The sequence below is a fragment of the Leptonychotes weddellii genome, chromosome 5 (genome assembly GCF_054177405.1).
Source record: "Leptonychotes weddellii isolate Sample4059 chromosome 5, ASM5417740v2, whole genome shotgun sequence".
Taxonomy (NCBI): Eukaryota; Metazoa; Chordata; class Mammalia; order Carnivora; family Phocidae; genus Leptonychotes; species Leptonychotes weddellii.
The window spans coordinates 150,905,805-150,926,417 of NC_138373.1; the positions used below are offsets into that span (position 1 = coordinate 150,905,805).

General features: G+C 55.9%; 1 protein-coding gene across 7 annotated transcripts in view; it reads right to left on the reverse strand.

Moving 5' to 3' along the window:
* Window positions 1-3,838: 3,838 nt before the first annotated feature.
* The window catches only part of CSNK1E (casein kinase 1 epsilon), a 33,572-nt gene continuing 16,797 nt past the window's right edge, over window positions 3,839-20,613 (reverse strand). For 3 of the 7 annotated variants that reach the window (XM_081822445.1, XM_081822442.1, XM_081822443.1), the window contains exons 3-10: window positions 15,218-15,328; window positions 14,954-15,102; window positions 13,709-13,937; window positions 12,951-13,121; window positions 11,398-11,546; window positions 7,128-7,320; window positions 6,887-7,026; window positions 6,365-6,664 (exon numbers count right to left, since the gene is read on the reverse strand). In XM_081822445.1, coding sequence (XP_081678571.1) covers window positions 6,380-6,664; window positions 6,887-7,026; window positions 7,128-7,320; window positions 11,398-11,546; window positions 12,951-13,121; window positions 13,709-13,937; window positions 14,954-15,102; window positions 15,218-15,328 — 1,427 coding nt within the window. In that variant the 3' untranslated portion in view covers window positions 6,365-6,379. Of the gene's footprint in view, window positions 5,119-6,058; window positions 6,125-6,364; window positions 6,665-6,886; window positions 7,027-7,127; window positions 7,321-8,122; window positions 8,184-8,944; window positions 10,607-10,702; window positions 10,807-11,397; window positions 11,547-12,950; window positions 13,122-13,708; window positions 13,938-14,953; window positions 15,103-15,217; window positions 15,329-20,613 lie in introns of those variants that run through there. The other 4 variants (XM_081822447.1, XM_081822448.1, XM_081822446.1 and 1 more) reach the window with 4 other exon arrangements.

The window sequence follows — 20,613 nt, forward strand, 5'->3', positions numbered from 1 at the left end:
ATTTTTTATTATTTTTATTTTTATTTATTTTTATTTTTTTAAAGATTTTATTTATTTGACAGAGATAGACACAGCGAGAGAGGGAACAGAAGCAGGGGGAGTGGGAGAGGGAGAAGCAGGCTTCCCAACAAGCAGGAATCCCGATGTGGGGCCAGATCCCAGAACCCTGGGATCATGACCTGAGCCAGAGGCAGACGCTTAACGACTGAGCCACCCAGGCACCCCTATATTCCAATTTTTTAAAAAAGGAACTAGGGTGCAGTGGTCAGCCAGAACCTCTTTTTTTTGGCAGCCTCACCCCTGCCACTGCTCTTTTGAGTCGGCGGACCACTCCCTCCTTCCTGATGCCCCGCCCCAGCCCTGCCCCTCCCCCGCTGGCCTCCCAGGCGCCCAGGCCGGTAACTCAGAGCCTCCACGACCCCTCTCTCTCTCTCAGTGGGCTCAGAACAGACCGTGTTCTGAAACGGTTCAGACATCTTTGCCTTCTGGAAGCCTCCTGCCTGGGTTGTGACACCCCACTCCCTAACCCTTCTCCCTGCCTCCTTTCTCCATCTTCCAGTCTCCCTGCCTGCTGTTGCCAGATTCACATTCCTCAAGTTCACATCCACTGGGCCTTCTCCCCTAATTAGTCGTTTGGCACATTGCAGGTGTTGGCAGATGGAAGCCAGGCAGGTGAGTAGACACTGAAGTGGTCAAGCTAGTGGGGAATTACGGCTTCTGTATAGCATGATGATTCCCATTTTACAGATGAGAAAACCAGGGCTCAAGAAGAATGAGCTGCTGGGGTGCCTGGGTGGCTCAGACGGTTAGGTTTCTGCCTTCGGCTCAGGTCATGATCTCAGAGTCCTGGGATCTAGCCCCACATCAGGCTCCCTGCTCAGCGGGGAGCCTACTTCTCCCTCTCCCTCTGCCACTCCCCCTCCTTGTGCTCTCTTTCTCAAATAAATAAAATCTTAAAACAAAAACAAAAAGCGAATGAGCGGCTTCAGATAAGAACAGCCTTCTGCATCCTCACTTCTACAGAATCACCTCTGCCTCCTCCAGGGTCAGCTGCTGTGGATCTTCTCCCTCCCTCTCTCTTTGTGCTTGGAATTCTCTTAGTTCAAGCTAGTTCATACCTGTGCACCTTTGCACATGCTGTTTCCTTGGCTGGGGATGACTTTCCCCCACCTCGTTCCCCCGCAAACTGCTACTCACATTTCAAGGCTCAGGTCAAATATCTTTCAGACACCATCCTCGATGACACCAGACATATTCCCTCCCTCTGTTGTTTCTAGTTCACACTGAACATCTCACACTGGATTCTGGATTGGGATGAGCCATTTGCTAGTCTGTGTCTTTCCCCTGCCTAGGCTGTGAGCCCCTGGAAGCCAAGGTCACACCTCATGTTTGAAATGTATAGTTACTGTTACTGAGCATTTACGAAGTGCCTGGCTATAGTGAAGGTTAAAGACATTGGCCATGAAGCCAGGCAGGTTTCTCTGTGCCTCAATGTCCTCATCTATAAAACGGGCATCATTATATACCAACCTCATAGGATTGTTCTGAGCGAAGGGTTGGGATCAAGGTGTGGCATGGAGAGCCCTCAATGACCTCAGTCCTTACATACATTGTTCTGTGGTCTTATTTAATCCCACCACCCTCTGAAGCAGGTATTATCACCCGCATTTTACAGAGGAGAAAACCAGGACCCAGACAACACCCAAGGTCACAGAGGAGCCAAGCTGGCCCTCTGGACTCCAGCCCTGGCCCCCCTACCCTCACCCCTGCACTCCACTCTGCCTCGGCCCAGCACCTGGCATCCCTGGCACCCACACTAGCCCAGTCACTGTTTGTTTGTTGCATGAATGAAAATGATTCACCAAGTGGCATGTTTGCCCCCTCCAGTCTGGGCAAAATTTCTGGGCGATTATTTGGCATACTTAATAAAAATAAACTGTTTGCATGGTTGACACATCCCGGTCACTTCTGGCCTCACTAAATGTCACTTCCTCAGAGACTGTCAGCCACCATCCACTCCCATATACATGAGCTCGCCAAATAAGAAACAGGAAGAATGAACCAGAAACCAGCGAGGATCATGGGTAGGAGGGGCCGGGGGAGGGGCCAGGAACAGGAGTGAATCTCTGATTATAACTATTTATATAGCTTGACTCTTATGTATGTAACATCTCCAAAAAATAAAATGAAAACAAGGGGCTGGCGGGGAGGGGAGAGCACTAACTCATTATTAAAATCAATACAATAACCACACAGAGAAAAGAATAATTTCAAGTTACTTCTGGGCACTGTCCTCTGACAATACACCCTTAGTGAGGTACATTCCAAGGACAATAAAACTCCCCCCCCAAACTGTAAAAACACCTCTTTACTCCATAGGTATACATTTAGTGGTAATACTAAAATTGGAATTTTTTTTAATTTTTAATTTTATTTTTTTAAAGATTTTATTTATTTATTTGACAGAGAGAGAGAGTGAGAGCAGGAACACAAGCAGGGGGAGCGGGAGAGGGAGAAGCAGGCTTCCGCGGGGCTCGATCCCAGGACCCCGGGACCATGACCTGAGCCGAAGGCAGACGCCCAATGACTGAGCCACCCAGGTGCCCCTAAAATTGGAATTTTAATGCAGCAAACAACACATTAGTGTTACCAGGTACTAAGATCTTCGCTGTGAAAGATTATTATATATAAAGATTTTCAAAAAAGATTCACTCCCCTTGTATTTTCCCTTGGGGGCCTGCCGTTGGTAATGCCACTTACTGTTTGATGTCAGGTATGTTGCCTAAAGGGTGCTGAGGGGAGGGTGCGGAGGGGGGGTGGGGGGGTAGGGTCACTAACTCTCCCAGACAGGCTTTCCTGTGCTTGGCTCCCGTGTGTTGCCTATACCTTCGGGCCTCCTGGTATTCCTTGGCTTTGAGTAACAACCCACCCCCATCTGTGATGGTTGTGAATAAAGACGCAGTTTTGCCTAAACCTTAGGTGGAGGGCCGGCAGGAGACCCTTCCCCAGGCCCGAGCCAGGCTATGGGGTGGCAGGGTCTTTGAATGCCAGCACAGAAGGGACCATCATTCTGGGGGTTTGGGCTACACCCAGGATTTCAAAATGCCCCTCAGGGAACCTCTCAAGAGCCCTGGCCCTCTCTCCAGGCTGACTGATGAGTCAGGTGGCTTTGCTCTTGTCTTGCGGGCTGATTGTGGCAAACAGGGGCTCTTGGGTTAATGAGAAGTTGAAAAGTAAACTGTGTTGGATAAAGGTGAACTGATAGACAAACTCTTCTTTAAGCTGGCGAGACAAAGGCAGGCAAGGCTGAGGGCTGCTCCTTTATCAAGGCCAGGCAGAGGGAAGCACCCATGGTCCCTGGTGGCACAGCCGGAACTCGACTCCAGGACCCTCACTCACAGGGCTCCCTGGTCCGTGGTGGGGTTTGAATCCTGGTTCTGCTGCCAGAGAGTTAGCTGTATGACCTTGGGCAAGTCACTTTACTTGTACGCTGTTTCCTCATCTGAAGGCAGGGAGATTAATAGGACCGAACTGAGAATTCTTGTGTGTATAAGATCCTGCTGTGAAGAGGGCTTGGAACCTTCCTATGCAGTGTGGTCCTGGGCGAGCGGCATCCCCTGGACCTTGGGAGGATGGACACCAGTCCTCCTGCGGCTGAATCTGCACTTGAATGAGGTCCCAGCTGGAGTGTCTGCAGTTTTTTGAAATACTGGTTTAAAATAACCCCAGTGAGGCACCAATCACTGGCCGAGTCACCCCCCCCCCCGACCCACTCCCAGGGCTGCTGGGGAGAACTCCACCACCCCCCAGCAAAGAGGTGGACCAAGGGCTACCCATGTCACTTTATCCTTTGCTACTTTATTACTTCAAATTAACAACCACAATAAAGCTCAAAAAAGTCCAATATTTACACAGGAAAAAAGTACAAAATTCCCCCCAAAGTTCTTCAGTATTTTTTTTTCAGTTTTTTAAATTACAAAGTAATAAAAAGCTTTGCTCTTTAATTAAAAAAAGAAAAAGAAAAAGAAAAAAAGGGGAAAAAGAGGTAAATAAATTAGGAAATACACACACGGAGAAAACAAACAAAAATAAAGTAAAACTGGGTGTTAACTAGGAGGGGTGGATAAATCCAGTGCCCAGCCCTGACCCCAGGCTCCTCCTCCGAGAGAGAGAGAGAGAGAGAGAGAGAGAGACAGGCAGAACACGGGGAGGGTAGGGTGCCAAGGTGAGTGTCAGGACTGGAGAATTAATTTATAACCCAGGAGCCGGATGCTTTCTGGAAGTAGTCTCCACGGATTCTGCCCTAAGACCAGGGAAAGGGGATGGGGCTGCCACGGGCTGCTGATAGTCTCGGGGGTTGGTAGTGGCAAGGACCCTCTGTGCTCTTCTCGAGGGCCATGGAAGTCACTGCCTACCCCTGTGTCCTTGTTAGGAGGATGAGAACCCAAAAAAGTCCGCCTGGCAGGCGGGGCGAGGCACCTGCTGTCCTGGGAGCTTCACATACAGACACACACGCACACAAGGAATCTCAGCCCCCCCCACCTCGCCACCCATTCCTCAAAGTCTTCTTGGAGAGGCAAAGAAGAGACCCAGACGTTCAGGGGACACTGGAAAAAGCCCAACACAGAAATTCGGCCACAGTCATCTCGGGGCAGTAGGAGCTGTGCCTGTCTCCTGGGGTCCTGAGGCTCAAGAGCCCCCAGTGGGATCTGCCCCCGACCAACCACACCATTCCCCCGGCTCCTCAGGCCACCTCTTGATGGCACCTGAGGACCAGCTGCGTCTCCAACACAGGGACAGCCCCTCCCGGCCGGTGCCCGCGTGGGCTGGGGCGGGGCCGTGGCGTCTGGCGAGCGTTTGGCAGCCTGAAGATTGTGGACAGCGGTAAACGCGTAGGGACAAGAATCCTCTGTGCTGAAGGCATCCTATCTTCTTGCCATTGGCAAAAAAAAAAAAAAGAAGAAGAAGAAAAAAAAGAAAAGCAAAGAAAAAGAAAAAAAAGAAAAGAAAATCCATCGTCGGTTTTATGCTGGGTTTTTTTCTTTTTGTTCTTTTGAGTGGTTTTTTTCCCCATCTTTTTGTTGTTGTTGTTTTTTAAAAGAAAATACAGTGAAGACACTAGAAGGGAGAGAGAAGACAGATCAGGTGCATGTGTGCCTCTGGCCACCCATCCGCCAGACCACCTGCAGTCCCCACGCTCCTGTCCCGAGGCTTTGAGCTGGTCCCTCTCCAGGGACATAGTGGGTGCTCCATTTTCATGGGAAGAACAAAATCTCTCTCCCTCCTCTGTCCTCCCGGTGAGCAGCCATACGTCCACCCCTCTCTGCCACGGAAGGACTGGTTCCCGGACCTGACAGCTGGTGAAGGCGAGCCCTGTTTCACACCCCGGCTCTATGTGTGGAATGAATTTCTGCAAAGCACCTCACGCTCAGGATGTCCTGGTGTGAGGCCAAGCCGGTGAAGCCCCTGCCATGGGAGCTCAGACATTTCCCTATTCCCCAGGGAGCTCAGACATTTTTTTCCCCCCCCCGCCCCCGCCCCACAGACCCCCCGAGAACATCTACCACCTCTGCTTCCCCAAGCCAGGCCCCAGAAGAGAGACCTGCTGTACAGCACCTCAGGCCCACATGTGGCCATGGAAGTCCCTTCGAGATTCACGCTGGCCACTCTGAAGGCCACCAGGGCCTTCTCTTACAGCTGATAAACTCCCAAGTACATGACCCTATTCTAAGTGCTAACAGCCCAGGGGCTGAGGCAGGACTAAAGGCCTGGGGGAGGTCAGGGTGTGGGCCCCGGGACTGTCTCTGCTAAGAACTAACTCTGCAGACTATTTTAAGGATGGAAGACTGGTCTGAGGGCAGAGGAAGGGTTCTTCCAGCAGCAATTAGCTGGTATGGGCTAGGCTGAGTCAAGTAGCTCTGAGGTGAATTCTCTCAAGAGCTGCTGATTTGGGGTGGAATGAATTTCCCTATCACTCCACAACACACACTCCTCTCCTCCCGGAGCCATGGGTGTTTCTAGACCTGGCTGGGCTGCGTCTGCAGCACTGTTGACTCACCTAAGCAAATACTGGTCCGATGGTGGCTCTTCCTCACTTCCCGAGATGGTCAAATGGCACGCTTGTCTTTGGGAGGAGGCACAAAGGTAGAGAGGGGATAAGCTGCTAATGATGCAGTCTAGCAAGTCTCCCCCTACCGTGGAGCTCTGCGCCCACCCCCACCGCCCCTGCAGCCAAGGGAAGGGGGTGTGTGTGACCTCAATGACCCTAGAAGGCAGCTGCTTCGTAGACAAGAACATTGCCCAGAGAGGCAAAGTAGCTGCTCCGGGCCACACATACGTCAGGGCCCCCAGACTCCCAGCTCGTGGCCCGTCCCGAGGCTCACCCACCACAAGCGAAAGGACCAAAGCAGGTCTCCTGCCCGCCTCTGCCAAGACACCTTCCCTGGGCAAACCACAGACTCCCCCTTCCCAACTTTCCTAGTCTAAATGTGGTCCCAAGTGGGGCCACCAGCAGAATCTGCCCATCCCTCCATCCTGTGCTGACCTGACCGGGCCCCGAGGGGGACTTCATGATGGCCCGGACCACGAGCCCCTCCTCCGGGAGCTCCCTGCTGCCCACCCGGACTGGGCCCCGGTCCCGAAGGCAGGATCCCAGCACCACCACCTGCTGGGGCAAGCGACTTCCCTGAGCCTCAGTTTCTACTTCGCTCACTGGGGCTAAGCCAACCTCAGGAGATTAAAAGAAGCCAAGGCCCTGCTCAACAAAAGGGGCCGCTCCAAGGTTATCGGAGAGGCGAGAAGAGAAGTGCCAGCCCGGACTCCCTCCAGGCCATGGCCCCTGGGCACAGTGGTGAGGCATGGGAGGGCTGGAGTGAGTGCAGCTCACCTGTGAGGCTGAAATCCGGGAGACCTCTTGCCGCCCAGTGAGGTCGGAGGATGAGACGTTGGCAGGCGCACCCCTGTGTAGCCTCATGCTCACCTTCCTCTCTCTGTCGACTCGTGAGATCGCTCTGGGAGAAGTATTGCCTAGAGGGTGAAAAGCCGGGGGAGGCCACCCTCAGTGTCCGGGTCCCCGGCTGCCCTGGCCCCCCCTCGGGCCCAGCCCACTGCGCAAGGTGCCCGCTCACCAGCTTGCTGGATGCGGGAGGCTGGGGTGGAAGCCACAGGCTCGGCGGCACTGCGGAGCCGGTTGGCGGTGGCCCCCGTGGGTGGGCCAGGGGGCAGGGCCCGGGTTGCGGATCCCCGGAGCTGTCCCATCCTCTCCTCGCGCTCGTGTTCTCGCCGCTCCCGGTCCACGTCCTCGGGGTTCCGGGCTGCGCCCTGTGGGGACGAGATGAGACCTGGTCAGGCCTGTGAGGTCATGGTGCTCGGAGAGCCAGCATTCCCGCAGCGCAGAGCGTGGGGAAAGAGGCCGGGTGGGCACCTGGGGAAGATGCAGCTCAGAAACCCTCTGGTCCAACCTCCTCCCCACAAGGCAGGAAGCCCGAGATGCCTGGAAATGACCCCCAATCACACAGTACAGAGAAACAAAGCCACACAACCACCCGGAGGAAGGAGGAAGCTGGGTCTGAGGAGCAGGGCGAGGTCACTCTGCCCTGGTCTCATGGGGCTGAGGCAGAGCTGGGAGGGCTAATGCCCCAGAATGTCCAAGGGCACTCCTTGGCCCTCCCAACCTGGGCCCCTACTGTGTTCCGAAGCCCTCAGCCCCTCAAAGTTTCCAAACAAGCAGGGCAGGTGTTCAGAGATCCAGAGAAAGAGGAACAGGCTAGCTAAAAGGCAAGGCCAGCGTTTGAACCAGGGCACCGGCCAGGGGATTTGTCAAAGGCTGTTCTTCCCCTGTCCCTGGACCGGGCAATGACTTCTGGCAGGTGCTGTGGGGGAGGCCCGGGGACTCACACAGATGCTGCCGGCCCTGGGACAAGACAGGAGCTCAGGGGGAGCTCGAGGAAGAATGGGCTAGATGCCCTGTGGAGGAAAAAGAGGTCCAACAGGCAGGCTGGGGCGGAAGGGTTCCGTGAGCCCCCAGGGCCTGCCCTTCAGCCACTGCCACCCCAGTGCAGGAGGAAAGGAGAAAGGCTCAGAGAGAGGAGCATGGCATGGGAGCGGCACCTGGCCGCATTACCTAGTTGGTCCCGGGGTCGTCCACAGGGAAGGGCAGGGGGCTGGCATGAGGGGGGCCGCATCTGTGGAGGAGAGAGCTGCAGGCTGAGTGGGGGGCCTGTTCACGGGCCATGGGGTGCAGACTCCTGCAACCCTGTCTCTCTCCCAGGGACCTGGCCAAGAAGGCCCTGCTGTCCTTGGGGAATGAGGGCTGGGGGCGGCCCCTGCCTTTAAGCAACTCCAGGAGATAGGGAGTGGGGATCAGAATGATCCCTGAATCCTAGTGAGGAATCGAGGCCCGAGGAGCCCTCATGACCCTGTGTGGGGTCACACAGCTCAGGGCAGGGCCAGGGTCTGAATCCAGGCCTCTGTCACCCAATCCTACTCTGTACCCCCAAAGGACTTAGGAGGGACGCACATCCCCAGCCTTCCCACCCACAAGCCTGTCTGGGCAGGCCTGGAACCGCCAGGGCGCTAGGTCCTGACTCCAGTACCACCTCCCCCCAGTCCACGCCCCCGGCCCCGGGCTCCCACTCGGTGATAGGACGGCAGAGAGCATCTCAGCCAGAAGCAGAGCAGGCCTGTGTTAAGAGCTGCAGCTCCGCTCAGGAAACCTGCGGGCCGGGCAGGGACGAGCTCATCCCCGGCCTGGGCCAACTGAGGCTGGTGAAGCCAAGGGGTCTGCTCAGAGGAGTACAGCCCTGGGCTGAGCGAGTGCGCAGAGGGCTGGAGCCCCTGCCCCTGGTGACCCCAGCAGGCTCGGGTCAAGGCCAACCCCAGAGCAGGAGGAGCTACTCTCCACGTTTCCATCCAACCAGTGACGCCTCAAGAATTGCACACCAGGGAGGTTTCTTGGCTTTTATTTGCCCACAGAGAACACAAAAGGTCAACATCAAAGTCACACAAGCAACCAGCCCTGTTGTGCGGACCCCTGTCCTTGGCTATACCGAGTCTCCTCCTGGCCTGCTGGTTGGACCGCGGAACACAGTGGCTCCGTGTGCTGACGGCAACGTCCCAGGCTCCGGGGATCCAGGGATTCTGGGGCCCTGATGCTACACGGGGTGGCCACTTCAAGGACAGACGCTCTCAGTCAGGGGTGGGATCCTTCCCACAGGAGTCCGTAGCCCTTGGTGCCCAGCATGGTGTCCAGTCCATAGATAAGTGCTGGTAATGGCACCAGAGGCCTGGCCTTGGGGTGAAGACACGGAAGGTCCCCATTGCATGTCTGCAGATGCTTCCGCCAACAGGCAGGTGGAGATGGTGGAGTTCACCGTGGTGGTGATGGGGTCAAAGGCGCCCAGTGATCCAGTCCAGGCCCTCAGGTCAGAGATCGGTGCAGAATAAGGCTGTGGGTACCTCTGCTCAGCTTCTGACTCTAGAGCCTGCCTCAAAGGGGACCCCAGGAAGGGGTCAGGGTGCCAGCAATGGGCAGGGAGGGTGCTCGTGGCCTGGCTTGAGATGAGATCTTGTCAGCTGGATGGTTCCACGAGAGGTTCTGTAAGGAGCCATCTAGAGGAGCACTGTCCCACAGAACTTTCTGTGATGATGGAAATGTTCACGTCTGCCTCGTTGGACAGGAAAGCCACTGACCAGCCACATGTGGCTCCTGACAACTTGAAACGTAGCAAATGTGACTGAGGAGCTACATTTTCAGCTCTGATTAATTTTAATTAATTAAAAATTAGCCACACGTAGGCAGTGGCTGCTACCATATTGCATGGTGCAAGCCTTGACAACAGAAAACCCATTCTTGGAGCTACACTGAGCGGAAGGGCCAGGCCCATCCCTGAAGCCGACCCAGGGATGACTTTCTACACGAATGAGTGAGTGCCCGGTGTCCAGATGCCCTGAGCAACGAATGCCCTTTGGCGAGAAGATCTGGCCCTTGGCCCTCGGCCACACTCCCACCTGGAAGGTCTGGGGTGCAAGGTGCCCCACTGCCCATCGCCCACCCCCACCCCTCGAGTCCCCTGGCCCGTGGGACCGCGGCTCTCCGCCCGACCTCTGTCGAACTCCTTAGGGAACGGTACCCAGCGCTGACCCCCACGTCCAGGAGAATAAGCCCTCGGGTCCTGGGCATCTGACGTCCGCCACGAAAGGAGAGGCACACCAGCATGAAGCGCGGTACAGGTGAGGGGCGTTTAATGAGTTCAAGTTCAATACAGAGGCCACCGTCGGGGTCTTGCTGAAGCCGCTCCCGGTGCCCGTTCCCACCAGGCCCTCCAGGGCAGCGAACATCGTCCCTCCTTCAGGCTCGGTTCATCAGGCAGCTGATTCATCCCCAAGAATCTCACGGCAGGGCCTTCACCACTCCCTCTCCACTGCACCCCACCAGGCCAAGGGACACCTCCTCAGGCCTGGCCCCGATGGGCTCAGACACACCTGGTGACGTCAGAACTGGGGCCCCGGAGTCCAGACCACAGGCCAGTAGTTTTGGGGGGGCAGCTCCTCCACCTCCTCCAGGGGCCTATCTGGAGGGCCCTGGGTGCCCAGGGGCGCCGGGCACCTGGAAGGGACAGAGAGCACAGCAGAGGCTCAGCCTCTTGTGCTCGCCCAGCCAAGTGGTAAATCTTGGAAAGGCCGGGCCTCGGAGGGTCCTTACCAGTATGAGGGTGAGTACGTGGGCCCGGCACAGGGACAGGGGCGGGGGCAGGGCAGCGTGATAGCTTCGTTGTCACGGGGCTGAGCCTGGCCCGAGGAAGCCCCCTTTTCCAGAAGAGACGTGAAACAAGACACACGATTTCACAGATTCCGGAGCTCCGGGCACCGCTGACGAACGCTTCTCCCCACCCCACCCCCCCAAGACCCTTAAAAGAGGGAGACAGAACAACCGCCTAGCAAGACCCAGGGTCCCATGACCAGGAAGAAAGAAACCACAATGAATGGGTCCAGGCTGGCCAGAGGGGCCACGGTGAAGGCAGCCGCCTGGGACGTGCAGAACAACAAGAGCAGGGTGGTGTAGGCGACGATCAGGACGGCCGGGGGGCCCGCCAGCGCCATCCACGCGCCACCGAGGGCACCTAGGAGGGACTCAAGGCCCGGCCAGGTCCTCTTGGGCCTGGCGGGAGGTGGTGCCCCCCTGCCCCACTGCCCAGAGCGGCACGCGCGGTCAGCACAGATGAGGCTGGAGTGGGGGGGCCGCGGGGACTCCGGGAGCCCAGCGAGGTCGCTGGCACTGTCCAGCTCATAGCCTCCACTTTTCGGGAGCCCCGCCCGCCACAGGGTCACTTTGGCCTTAAGAGTCGGGGCCTTCCCCGTCCAGTCCCCCAAGCCCGCCTTGGCCTCCAGGTGACTCACGAATTTGAGCATGTTCCAGTCGAAGACGTAGTCGTAGGAGAAGCCCTGCCGGTGGAAGAGGTTACGGAAGAGCTGACGCAGGTATGAGTAGTCAGGCTTGTCATCGAACCGCAGGGAGCGGCAGAAGTTGAGGTATGTGGAGAACTCGGCTGGCGGGGGTCACAGAAAAGGCTGCCGTGAGGCCCAGGCTCCCCGGGCCCCACCCCCGCAGCCCGGGTTGTCCTGCCCACCCGCTGTCCCTCCAAACGCTTTCAATCGAGGAGGGGACGAGAGGACGGCAGAGCAGAGCGACGGTCCTCCTCACAGCGCTAAAACCCTCGCGAGCCAGTGAATAGGCCCTTGAAGACTCGACTAGACCCGAGAGCTGGGAATTAGGAACAAGCGCCCCCTCACAGTAAGGAGCACCGCAGGGCCTCAGGCCACCGCTCTACCTGCTCTTGCCAATCACTCTGGGGACCAGGCATGCAGACGGCAGATCAAGAGCTGCCGTAAGTTCCAAAGGACAGTCAAGGGCCCAGTGGGAACTCCCAACAGGACCAAAGCCACAGAAGGCTAACTGTGACCCAACGTGACCAAACACAGAAGACGGAAGACACAGAAGGCATCTCCTCCTCCGGAAAGCGGGGGCGGGGAGAGCCCTTGTGAGCTAACAGCAAATGTATACTGGCCTCTGCCATTCCTAAAACCCCTGTAAATTCCTAAATGCTAAGAGCGCTAGGAGCATCTTTTGTTCCGATGTGGTGACTCCTAATGGCCCCTGGATGGGTGGGGGCTGGTCACCATCAAGACCAAGCCATGCTTAGAAGCTTAGCAGCTTAGAATTTTCAGCGCCCCACCCCCAAACACCTCTCTAGGAGGGAGAGAGGCTGGAAATAGAGTTAGTACTCACTTATGTCTACACAAAGAAGCCTCCATAAAAATCCCAACAGTACGGGGTTTGGAGAGCTTCCAGATTGGTGAACTCCCCATAGAGGAGGGTGACACACCCCAGCTCCATAGGGACAGAAGCCCCTGTGCTCAGGCCCTTCCTTCCCAGACCTCACGCTATGTATCTCTTCGTCTGGCTATTCATCCACATCCTTTATCGTAGCCTTTAGTAAAGGGGTACGCAAAATCAGTTTCCCTGAATCCTGTGAGCTGCTCTAGCGAATTCATCCCAGCTGAGGAGCGGGGCGCGGGAACCTCAGACTCACAGACGGCCGGTCAGAGCCCGGGCGGCAAGCCGGACTCGTGACCGGCGTCGGAGGCAGGGACGGGGGCAGTCTTGTGGGATCGGGCCCCGGACCAGTGGGATCTCCCGCCGTCTCCAGGCAGATGGTATCAAAATGGAGTCAAGCTAGAGGACACCCAACAGGTGTCACAGAGAACTGCCTGGTGGGGGGCAACGCCCCACACGTGCGGTGAGGAGAAGCTTCAGAGGCTCACAGGGCGAGGAAGAACGAGCTTTTCCTAATATGCCGCCCTCGCGGGACGAAGCAGTGACAGCCCGGGACTAAGGCTGTGTGGCCTTGTGTTCCGCTCAGAGGGGCCGCCTCCCCCGCGGGGCTACTCACAGGGGTAGCCTTTGCAGAGGACCTCGATGGGTGTCGACATCTTCTTCTCACTGATGCGCTCGTACTTCTGGCGCTTGGTGGCCGCTTTGAGGCCCTGCCAGGGCAGGGAGCCCAGGTTGAAGTACATGAGCACGTAGCCCAGGCTCTCCAGGTCGTCTCGGCGGCTTTGCTCTGCACGGAGTCGAGGACAGGGTGAGGGGCAGGGTCCACCGGGGCTCCTGGCCAACAGAGGCCCCCCTCCTCCAGGACACGCCCCCCACCCCCTCACCCTGCCGCCCCGCACGCCGGCTAGCTGCAGCTCCAACACAAACACCCACGGCTCAGGGTAACCCTTCTACAGGAAAAGGCCTGGGGCCGAGCTTTTCCTACTCAATCTGGGCCTAGCTCCTCCAGCCCAGGAACCTTCTCCCTCAACAGCTTTACAGCAGGCACGCTGGTGCCCCCTTGCCAGCCCACTCTGGGGACAGGGCACAAGTGTGGCCTCAGACAGGGCCAGGGTCAAATCCGACTCTGGTACCTGCTAAGCCGCACGACCTGAAGCAACGGTGTTGCAGCTGGGAGCCCGGCGCCCCCCACTCCACCAGGCCGCTGTGGGGATGACGTCAGGCACGTTAAGGTGCTGCTACGTCACAGCTCTCCTCCTGGAGGGGAAGGCCTGACTTTGTGGCCCCAACGCGGGGAAAACATCCAGCTGCAGAAAGCCAGGGCCCTGGCCCGCAAGCCCACGGCTGCACGGGGCTCCCGGGCCTCACACTCACCGATGCCCAGGTGGGTGTTGATGGAGGCGTAGCGGGCAGTGCCAGTCAAGTTCTTGTTTTCCCGGTAGGGGATGTGCTGGTGCGTGCGGGCATCCCGGTATTTCTTGGCCAGGCCGAAGTCGATGATGTACACCAGGTTGCCCTTCTTCCCCAGCCCCATGAGGAAGTTGTCAGGTTTGACGTCCCGGTGTATGAAGTTCTTGGAGTGGATGTACTCGATACGGCTGATCTGGTGGGGGGGGGGAGGGGGGGAAGACAGCAAGTCATTCAGCAAGCGGTCCAGGGAAGGGCTTTCACCAAGCACTCAGGGCCAGGCCCTGCACTGGGGCCTGAGGGCTGGGGTGGTAGGGACGGAAAACACACATCCGCGGTCCCTGCCCTGGGTAGGGCAGAAAGATCTGTCTCTGCAACTATGTGAGATGATCTCAAGGGGTAGGTCAGAGAAGGCTTCCTGGAGGAAGTGACACAGACGGGAATTCTGAAAGAGGAGTTCACCGAGGTTGCTGTGAGACAGGGAGAGAGAGCAAGGTAGGAAAGCTAATGGCAAGATCTAGAGATGAAGCCCGGAAAGGCATCTGGGCCCGAGGGAAGCCTCTGCTGCCTGGCTCTACACCCTCATCGGACTTGGGGGGCCGGAATTAGAGAGGCATTTCGAAGGCTGTTCTAGTAACAGCCGTAGACCCAGACCCTGCCTAACAGGAGCTCCGTGTATCATTCCGGGTCCAAAATCCTATGCTTTTCTATTTTTAAAAAAGGTTTCCTGCCCTGAGTTTATAAAGGGCTTTAGGATCTAAAGGTTGCTTATCATCTGTTCTGGTCCAGGCACTGCATGGTGTCCCACTTGACCCCACCACAGCCCAGCAAAGGGGACACTCTGATCTGAGACAACTGATGGTCAGAGAGGCTTAGCGATCACCTAGAGTCAGCACGCTGGGGTGTGCCCCAGGTCTGTGTGATCACTAGCTTTAGAATCACCCCAGGGTAGAGTCCCAGGTCCTACCCCGGGAGCCCAACCCAGGAGGCCTGGAGATCTGCATTTAACCCCCCTCCCCCATTCTACAGCCAATGGTCAAGGTCCCCTGGTCCCGGTCCATGTCCCTGTCACTGCCTCCTGCTGTGGCATCCTCCAGAGGCAGGAGGCAGGGCTGGTACCCTGTGCCCGGTGGGGAAACAGAGGTTGGAAGGGAAGCCGCAAGCCCAGCAGGGCCCACAGTCCCTGGCTGGGGAGGGTAGGTGGCGACTCACCATCTGGTCGGCCAGGAGCAGCACCGTCTTGAGGCTGAACTTGCGGGAGCAGAAGTTGAAGAGGTCCTCGAGGCTGGGCCCCAGCAGCTCCATGACCATCACATTGTAGTCCCCCTCGGCTCCGCACCACTTGATGGATGGGATTCCCACTGAGGGCCAGAGATGAGGGTGTCAGAGTGGACCCTCGCCCACACATGCACACTAGCATGCACACCCCGCCCCGAGCTCCTCAGGCTCCGCCCCCAGGCCCCACCCAGCCCTCACCTCCTCCCTGCATCATCTTGTAGAACTTGCTCTCGATGTGCAGCTGCGGGTGCTTCGTTTTCACACACTCGAGTTTGATGGCAACTTCTTCACCAGAGGCAATGTTGGCACCTGCCAGGGGCGGAGGAGGGGCACAAGGGACCCGGGTCACACTCGGCCAGGCAGGTGGCCTCAGGTCAGGGCCAACTTGGTTGTCTGACCCTGAGCAGCTCAGCGCCCCTTGGGGGAGGCCAGAAAGGTGGCAAAGGGCCCAGCACTGCATCCAAGGGAAGCGGAGGGACTGCGGGCACAGAGTGGACACCCGGCCCAGCTTGGGCAGGAGGGGAGGGGGTTGAGCGGCATGTGGGAGGGGAAGGCCGGGAGGAAAGAACTGCAGACATCTCAGAGAGCCACGGGCTGGTGCAGCAGAGAAGGCCAGACGTGAAGGGAGACGAGAGGGACTGCAGGGAGCTCACAGATGACGTAAGAGGAATTTTATCCTGGGAGTGGGAGCCACTGAGCTGGAGAGGAGTGAGGTCAGAGGGATGTCAGGCTGAGGAGGAGAGAGGCGGGCGGGGCCAGGCTCTGTCTCAAGAAGTCCCGAGAGTCTGCGGCCATCCCACCCTGAACGCGCCCGATCTCGTCAAGAAGTCCTAAGAAAGACCCAAATCTAAACTGTGCCTTGCCTCAGTTCCCCCAGCTCTAATACTGAGTGGGCTGAGCTAGAGGCCGGGGGCCAGACTGAGAGAGGCCAGGCGATAAACTGAAACAGTTGAGCCTTAGCACACACACAGAGCACGAGATCCAGAGGAGGGCACCAGCGCCAGAGAATGTAGGATGGGAGAAAGCCTGTGTCTCAAGTCAGGGGAAAAGACGAGGCTCTGCCGTAAGCGCCCTTGGAACCACTAGTTAGCCATCTGAGGAAAGACACCATAGTTCACGCCCCACACACCAGGAGAAATCCCAAGTGAAGCCAAAGTTTGTGTGATAAAAAGAAAAAGGTGGAGTATAAGTTAGCACAGCCGCTTTGCCTTTTTTGTTGTTGTTAAGTAATCTCTACACTGAATGTGGGGCTCGAGCCCACGACCCTGAGATCAAGAGCCACACGCTCCATGGACTGAGCCAGCCAAGCGCCCCAGCACAGCCACTTTGAAAACCAGGTTGGCGGGCGCCTGGGTGGCTCAGTTGGTTAAGCAACTGCCTTCGGCTCAGGTCATGATCCTGGAGTCCCGGGATCGAGTCCCGCATCGGGCTCCCTGCTCAGCGAGGAGCCTGCTTCTCCCTCTGACCCTCCCCCCTCTCATGTACTCTCTCTCATTCTCGCTCTCTCAAATAAATAAATAAATCTTTAAAAAAAAAAAAAACCAGGTTGGCATTTACCCAGTAGAGTTGAACACACACATAACCCTTTCCCAAGCAAGTCCACTCCCGAGTATATGCCCTTCAGAAACATGTGAGCTCCAGGAGGACAAGAATGTTCACAACTCCCAACCACCCGAATGCCCAACATCAGAAGAACGGCTAAGTTGCGATGCAGTCGGAGAGAGGGAGGCCACAGGGCAGGGCAAAGCAACAGATACCGGCTCCAGGCGGCTCCCAGCATCTTTTTTTTTTTTTTTTTTTTAAAGATTTTATTTATTTGTCAGAGAGAGTGCACGCACAAGCAGGGGGAGCATCAGGCAGAGGGAGAAGCGGGCTCCCGCTGAACAAGGAGCCTGACGTAGGACTTGATCCCAGGACCCCGGGATCATGACCCAAGCCGAAGGCAGAGGCTTAACCGACTGAGCCACCCAGGCGTCTCGGCTCCCAGCATCTTAACGTTCAGTACGAGACAGCAAGGAGCTGCCCCGTTCACGAGAACCCAAGGTGAAGACAAGCCAGTGCCCAGCAACGGGCTGTGTGGACAAACTGAACGCATCTCTCCATGCAGCGGGATGTTATTCAGCCACAGAAAGGGAGGACCGACACATGCTACAACATCGATGAACCTTACAAATGTGCTAGGTGAACAAGCCAGACACCAAGGCACAGATGCTGCGAGATTCCATTACAGGAAATGTCCAGAATAGGTTAAATCTGCAGAATCCGGGAACAGACTGGTGGTTGCCAGGGGTGGGGAGGGGGAAAGAAGGTGTGCCTACTTAATGGGTACGGGGTTTTCTTTTGGGGTGATGAAAATGCTTTGGAAATTGCTTCACGCAATGCTGAACAGGGTTAGGTCTAGGGATACAAACGTAATAAAACTCTTTAACACGAGGGAACAATTTCAACTGTCAGATGGTGGTGCCCTCTGTGAGGGGAAAGCAGAGGAGGGGGCACGATGGGGTGGCAGGACCCTACAAGGTGACAGGCACATCCTCTCTCAGGGGAAGGGGGGGACGGTGCCTAAGAGCATGCATATTTGCTGTATGTCTTCTCTTGTTACCTACTCAACACTTAATAAAAAGACAACAATGAGATCTGAGAAGAAAAGAGAGAATTGCCTTACAACTTTGGGGTAGGCAAGGCTTTTTATCCCTGATTTAAAATCGAAAGGCCATTAAAAAAAGAAAAAAAAGGAAAGAAAATGGCTCCATCCCATCCAAAAAGGGAATCCACGGCAAAAACACCAGCAACGAAGTCCTAAGAAATATACCCGTGACTTATCAGCAGCAAGTGGCCGGTAGCACTAATATGTTAACGAGCTCCTACGCATCAGTAGGAAAAAGACCAAAGGCTCAAGGGAAACAGGGTAAAGGATCTGAATAGATGCTTCAAGAGAAAGAAATCATTAATATAAAAATGGCGTACTCATATGAAAAGATGCTCAACCTCCTTGTGAGAGAAACGCAGACGGTCCTCAAAGAGCACTCCCACCTATGACTGGCAGGAGTCCCGCGGTAAGATGCCTGTGCTGGGGGGGGGGGGGCAGGGCCGCGGGGCAGTGGGCACCGCGCCTCAAGAGGCCCGGGTGTGAACTGAGAAATTCGGCTCCCGCTTCGGGGGTGCGCTCACACCCCAGTGAGTGCAAAAAGGGCCTGGATGAGGCTGTTTGCAACGGCAAAACCTGGACACGGCCCAGATGTCCATCATTCTGGGGCTTGGTTAAATAAAGAATGGCCCATCAATAACATGGAATACGGGCGCCTGGGTGGCTCAGTCGGTTAAGCGACTGCCTTCGGCTCAGGTCATGATCCTGGAGTCCCGGGATCGAGTCCCGCATCGGGCTCCCTGCTCGGCAGGGAGTCTGCTTCTCCCTCTGACCCTCCCCCCTCTCCTGCTCTCTCTCTCTCATTCTCTCTCTCTCAAATAAATAAATAAAAAATCTTTAAAAAAAAAAAAATAACATGGAATACAACGGAAAGAGAATGAGGAAGCTCTCTCTGTGCAGAAGTGGAAAGATCTCAAAGATACAGGAAGTGAAAAAGCAAAGTACAAAACAGTATGTATTCTATGCTCTTTCCAGTTTAAAAAAAATAAAAAGATGGGGGAAATAATACGGATCTGTGTTTGGTTGTATCTACATAAAGAAAACACTGGAAAGAAGCATGAGAAACCAGTGAGGGCCGGGCAGGGCTACGCTGACCGCTAGCCCAGGAGGGGACATTTCACCGGGTTCTAGGTTATGGGCTGCCACTTTTCCCGACACCTCTGTTGGGATATAATTCACATACTACACCATTACTTCTTTTTTTTTTTAAACTTTTTTTTTTGTTTTTTTTTAAGATTTTTAAATTTATTTGACAGAGAGAAAGACAGCCAGAGGGGGAACACAAGCAGGGGGAGTGGGCAGAGGGAGAAGCAGGCTTCCCGCAGAGCAGGGAGCCCGATGTGGGGCTCGATCCCAGAACCCTGGGATCATGACCTGAGCTGAAGGCAGACGCTTAACGACTATGCCACCCAGGCGTCCCCACAATTACTTCTTTAAAGTGTACAGTTCAGTGGGTTTTAGTATATTTGCAAGACTGCGCAACCTACACCACAATCGATTTTAGAATATTTTCACTATCTCTAAAGCCCAAGACCCTTCAGCATTCGCTCCGCATCTCCCCCAAGCCCCAGCTCCAGGCAACCACTCATCTACTTTCTTTCTCTATGGGTTTGCCTATTCTGGACGTTTCTTTTAAATGGAATCATACAATATGTAATCTCTTGGGACTGGCTTCTTTCACTCAGCATGTTTTTGTGTTTTGGTGTTTGGTTTTGTGTGTTTTCATTTTTGAGCCCCATAAAATAAAATTAAAATTAATAAGAAAATAGATTACCAAAGTCAGTGAGCAACTGGAGAAAAAGTACTTGCAAACTGTGGACTGCTTCTGGCACACTGACACTCGTCACTGGGGAGAGCCACACACGTTTCTGGAGGGCAGTGGGGATGTGGCATGGCAGAGTCTGTTCTGAGGTGTCAACAGGTTTAGGGGAGTGCCTGGCACACAGTAAGTGCTCAGTGGAAGTTGGGTTTGGTTAAGAACGGGCCCCTGGGCCTCAGACATGGGCCCGGCGACCTAACCATGGGCAGGGCAGCAGGAGGAAAGGCCGCACGGGCTCCGGAGGCGTGAGCAGGACCGTGCCAGACAGAGGTCACAGCGGGTACAAAGGTCCGACAGAAGTGGGGCGCAGTGAACTCTGAGTGGTTTGGTGCAGCTAGAGCTTGAGGTAGCTGAAGAAGACTGCGGAAGAGGTGAGGGAGGGAGAGATCAGAAGGGTCTCAAATGCCAAGCTAAGATCTCGGCCTGAAGCCTGAGACTCCAGGGGCCAGGTATGCATGCCTTATTACAGGGATTCTCAGCCTCCTGGGGCCGGGCGATTCTTTGCTGTGGGGCCTGTCCTATGCACTGTAGGATGGTTAGTAGCATCCCTTACCTCTACCCACTAGCTGCCAGTGGTACCCCCTTTTCCCTGAGCTCCAATGATCAAAAATGTCCCCAGACCTTGCCAAATGGCTCCTGTGGAACAAATCCGCCCCCCCCCCCATCCCTTCCTCTGTTCAGACCCACTGGCATATTAGAAAGGACTGAAGAGGACGTGAGGGGCAAGGGAGACCCAGGCGCTGATGGTGACCCCAGCCAGGCAGGAGGCAGAGACCTAGACACTCTGAAACTAGGGCCTCTAGCACTGTGATTCGGCAGACAGATGCAGGGAGGCAAAGTGCTGGGGAGAACACCCTTCCCCGAGATGGGGAGGGGCAGGTTGGAGGAGCCCTTTAACCCCTTGAATTCCCCTGCCATCCTGCAAGGACTACTGTTTGTATCTCTAGTTGACACGTTAGAGAAAGTGAAACACCAACGGTCAAGAGATCAAACGCCACACTAACTTCCCCAGGACAGGGAGCTCGCTCTCAGGCAAAGCCTTCGGGTCCCTGCAGAATGCTGGAAAACGGCCACAGCGGGCTGCCCCCCACCCAGGCTCCCACCACCGCGAGGCCCCTCGGCTGCCTG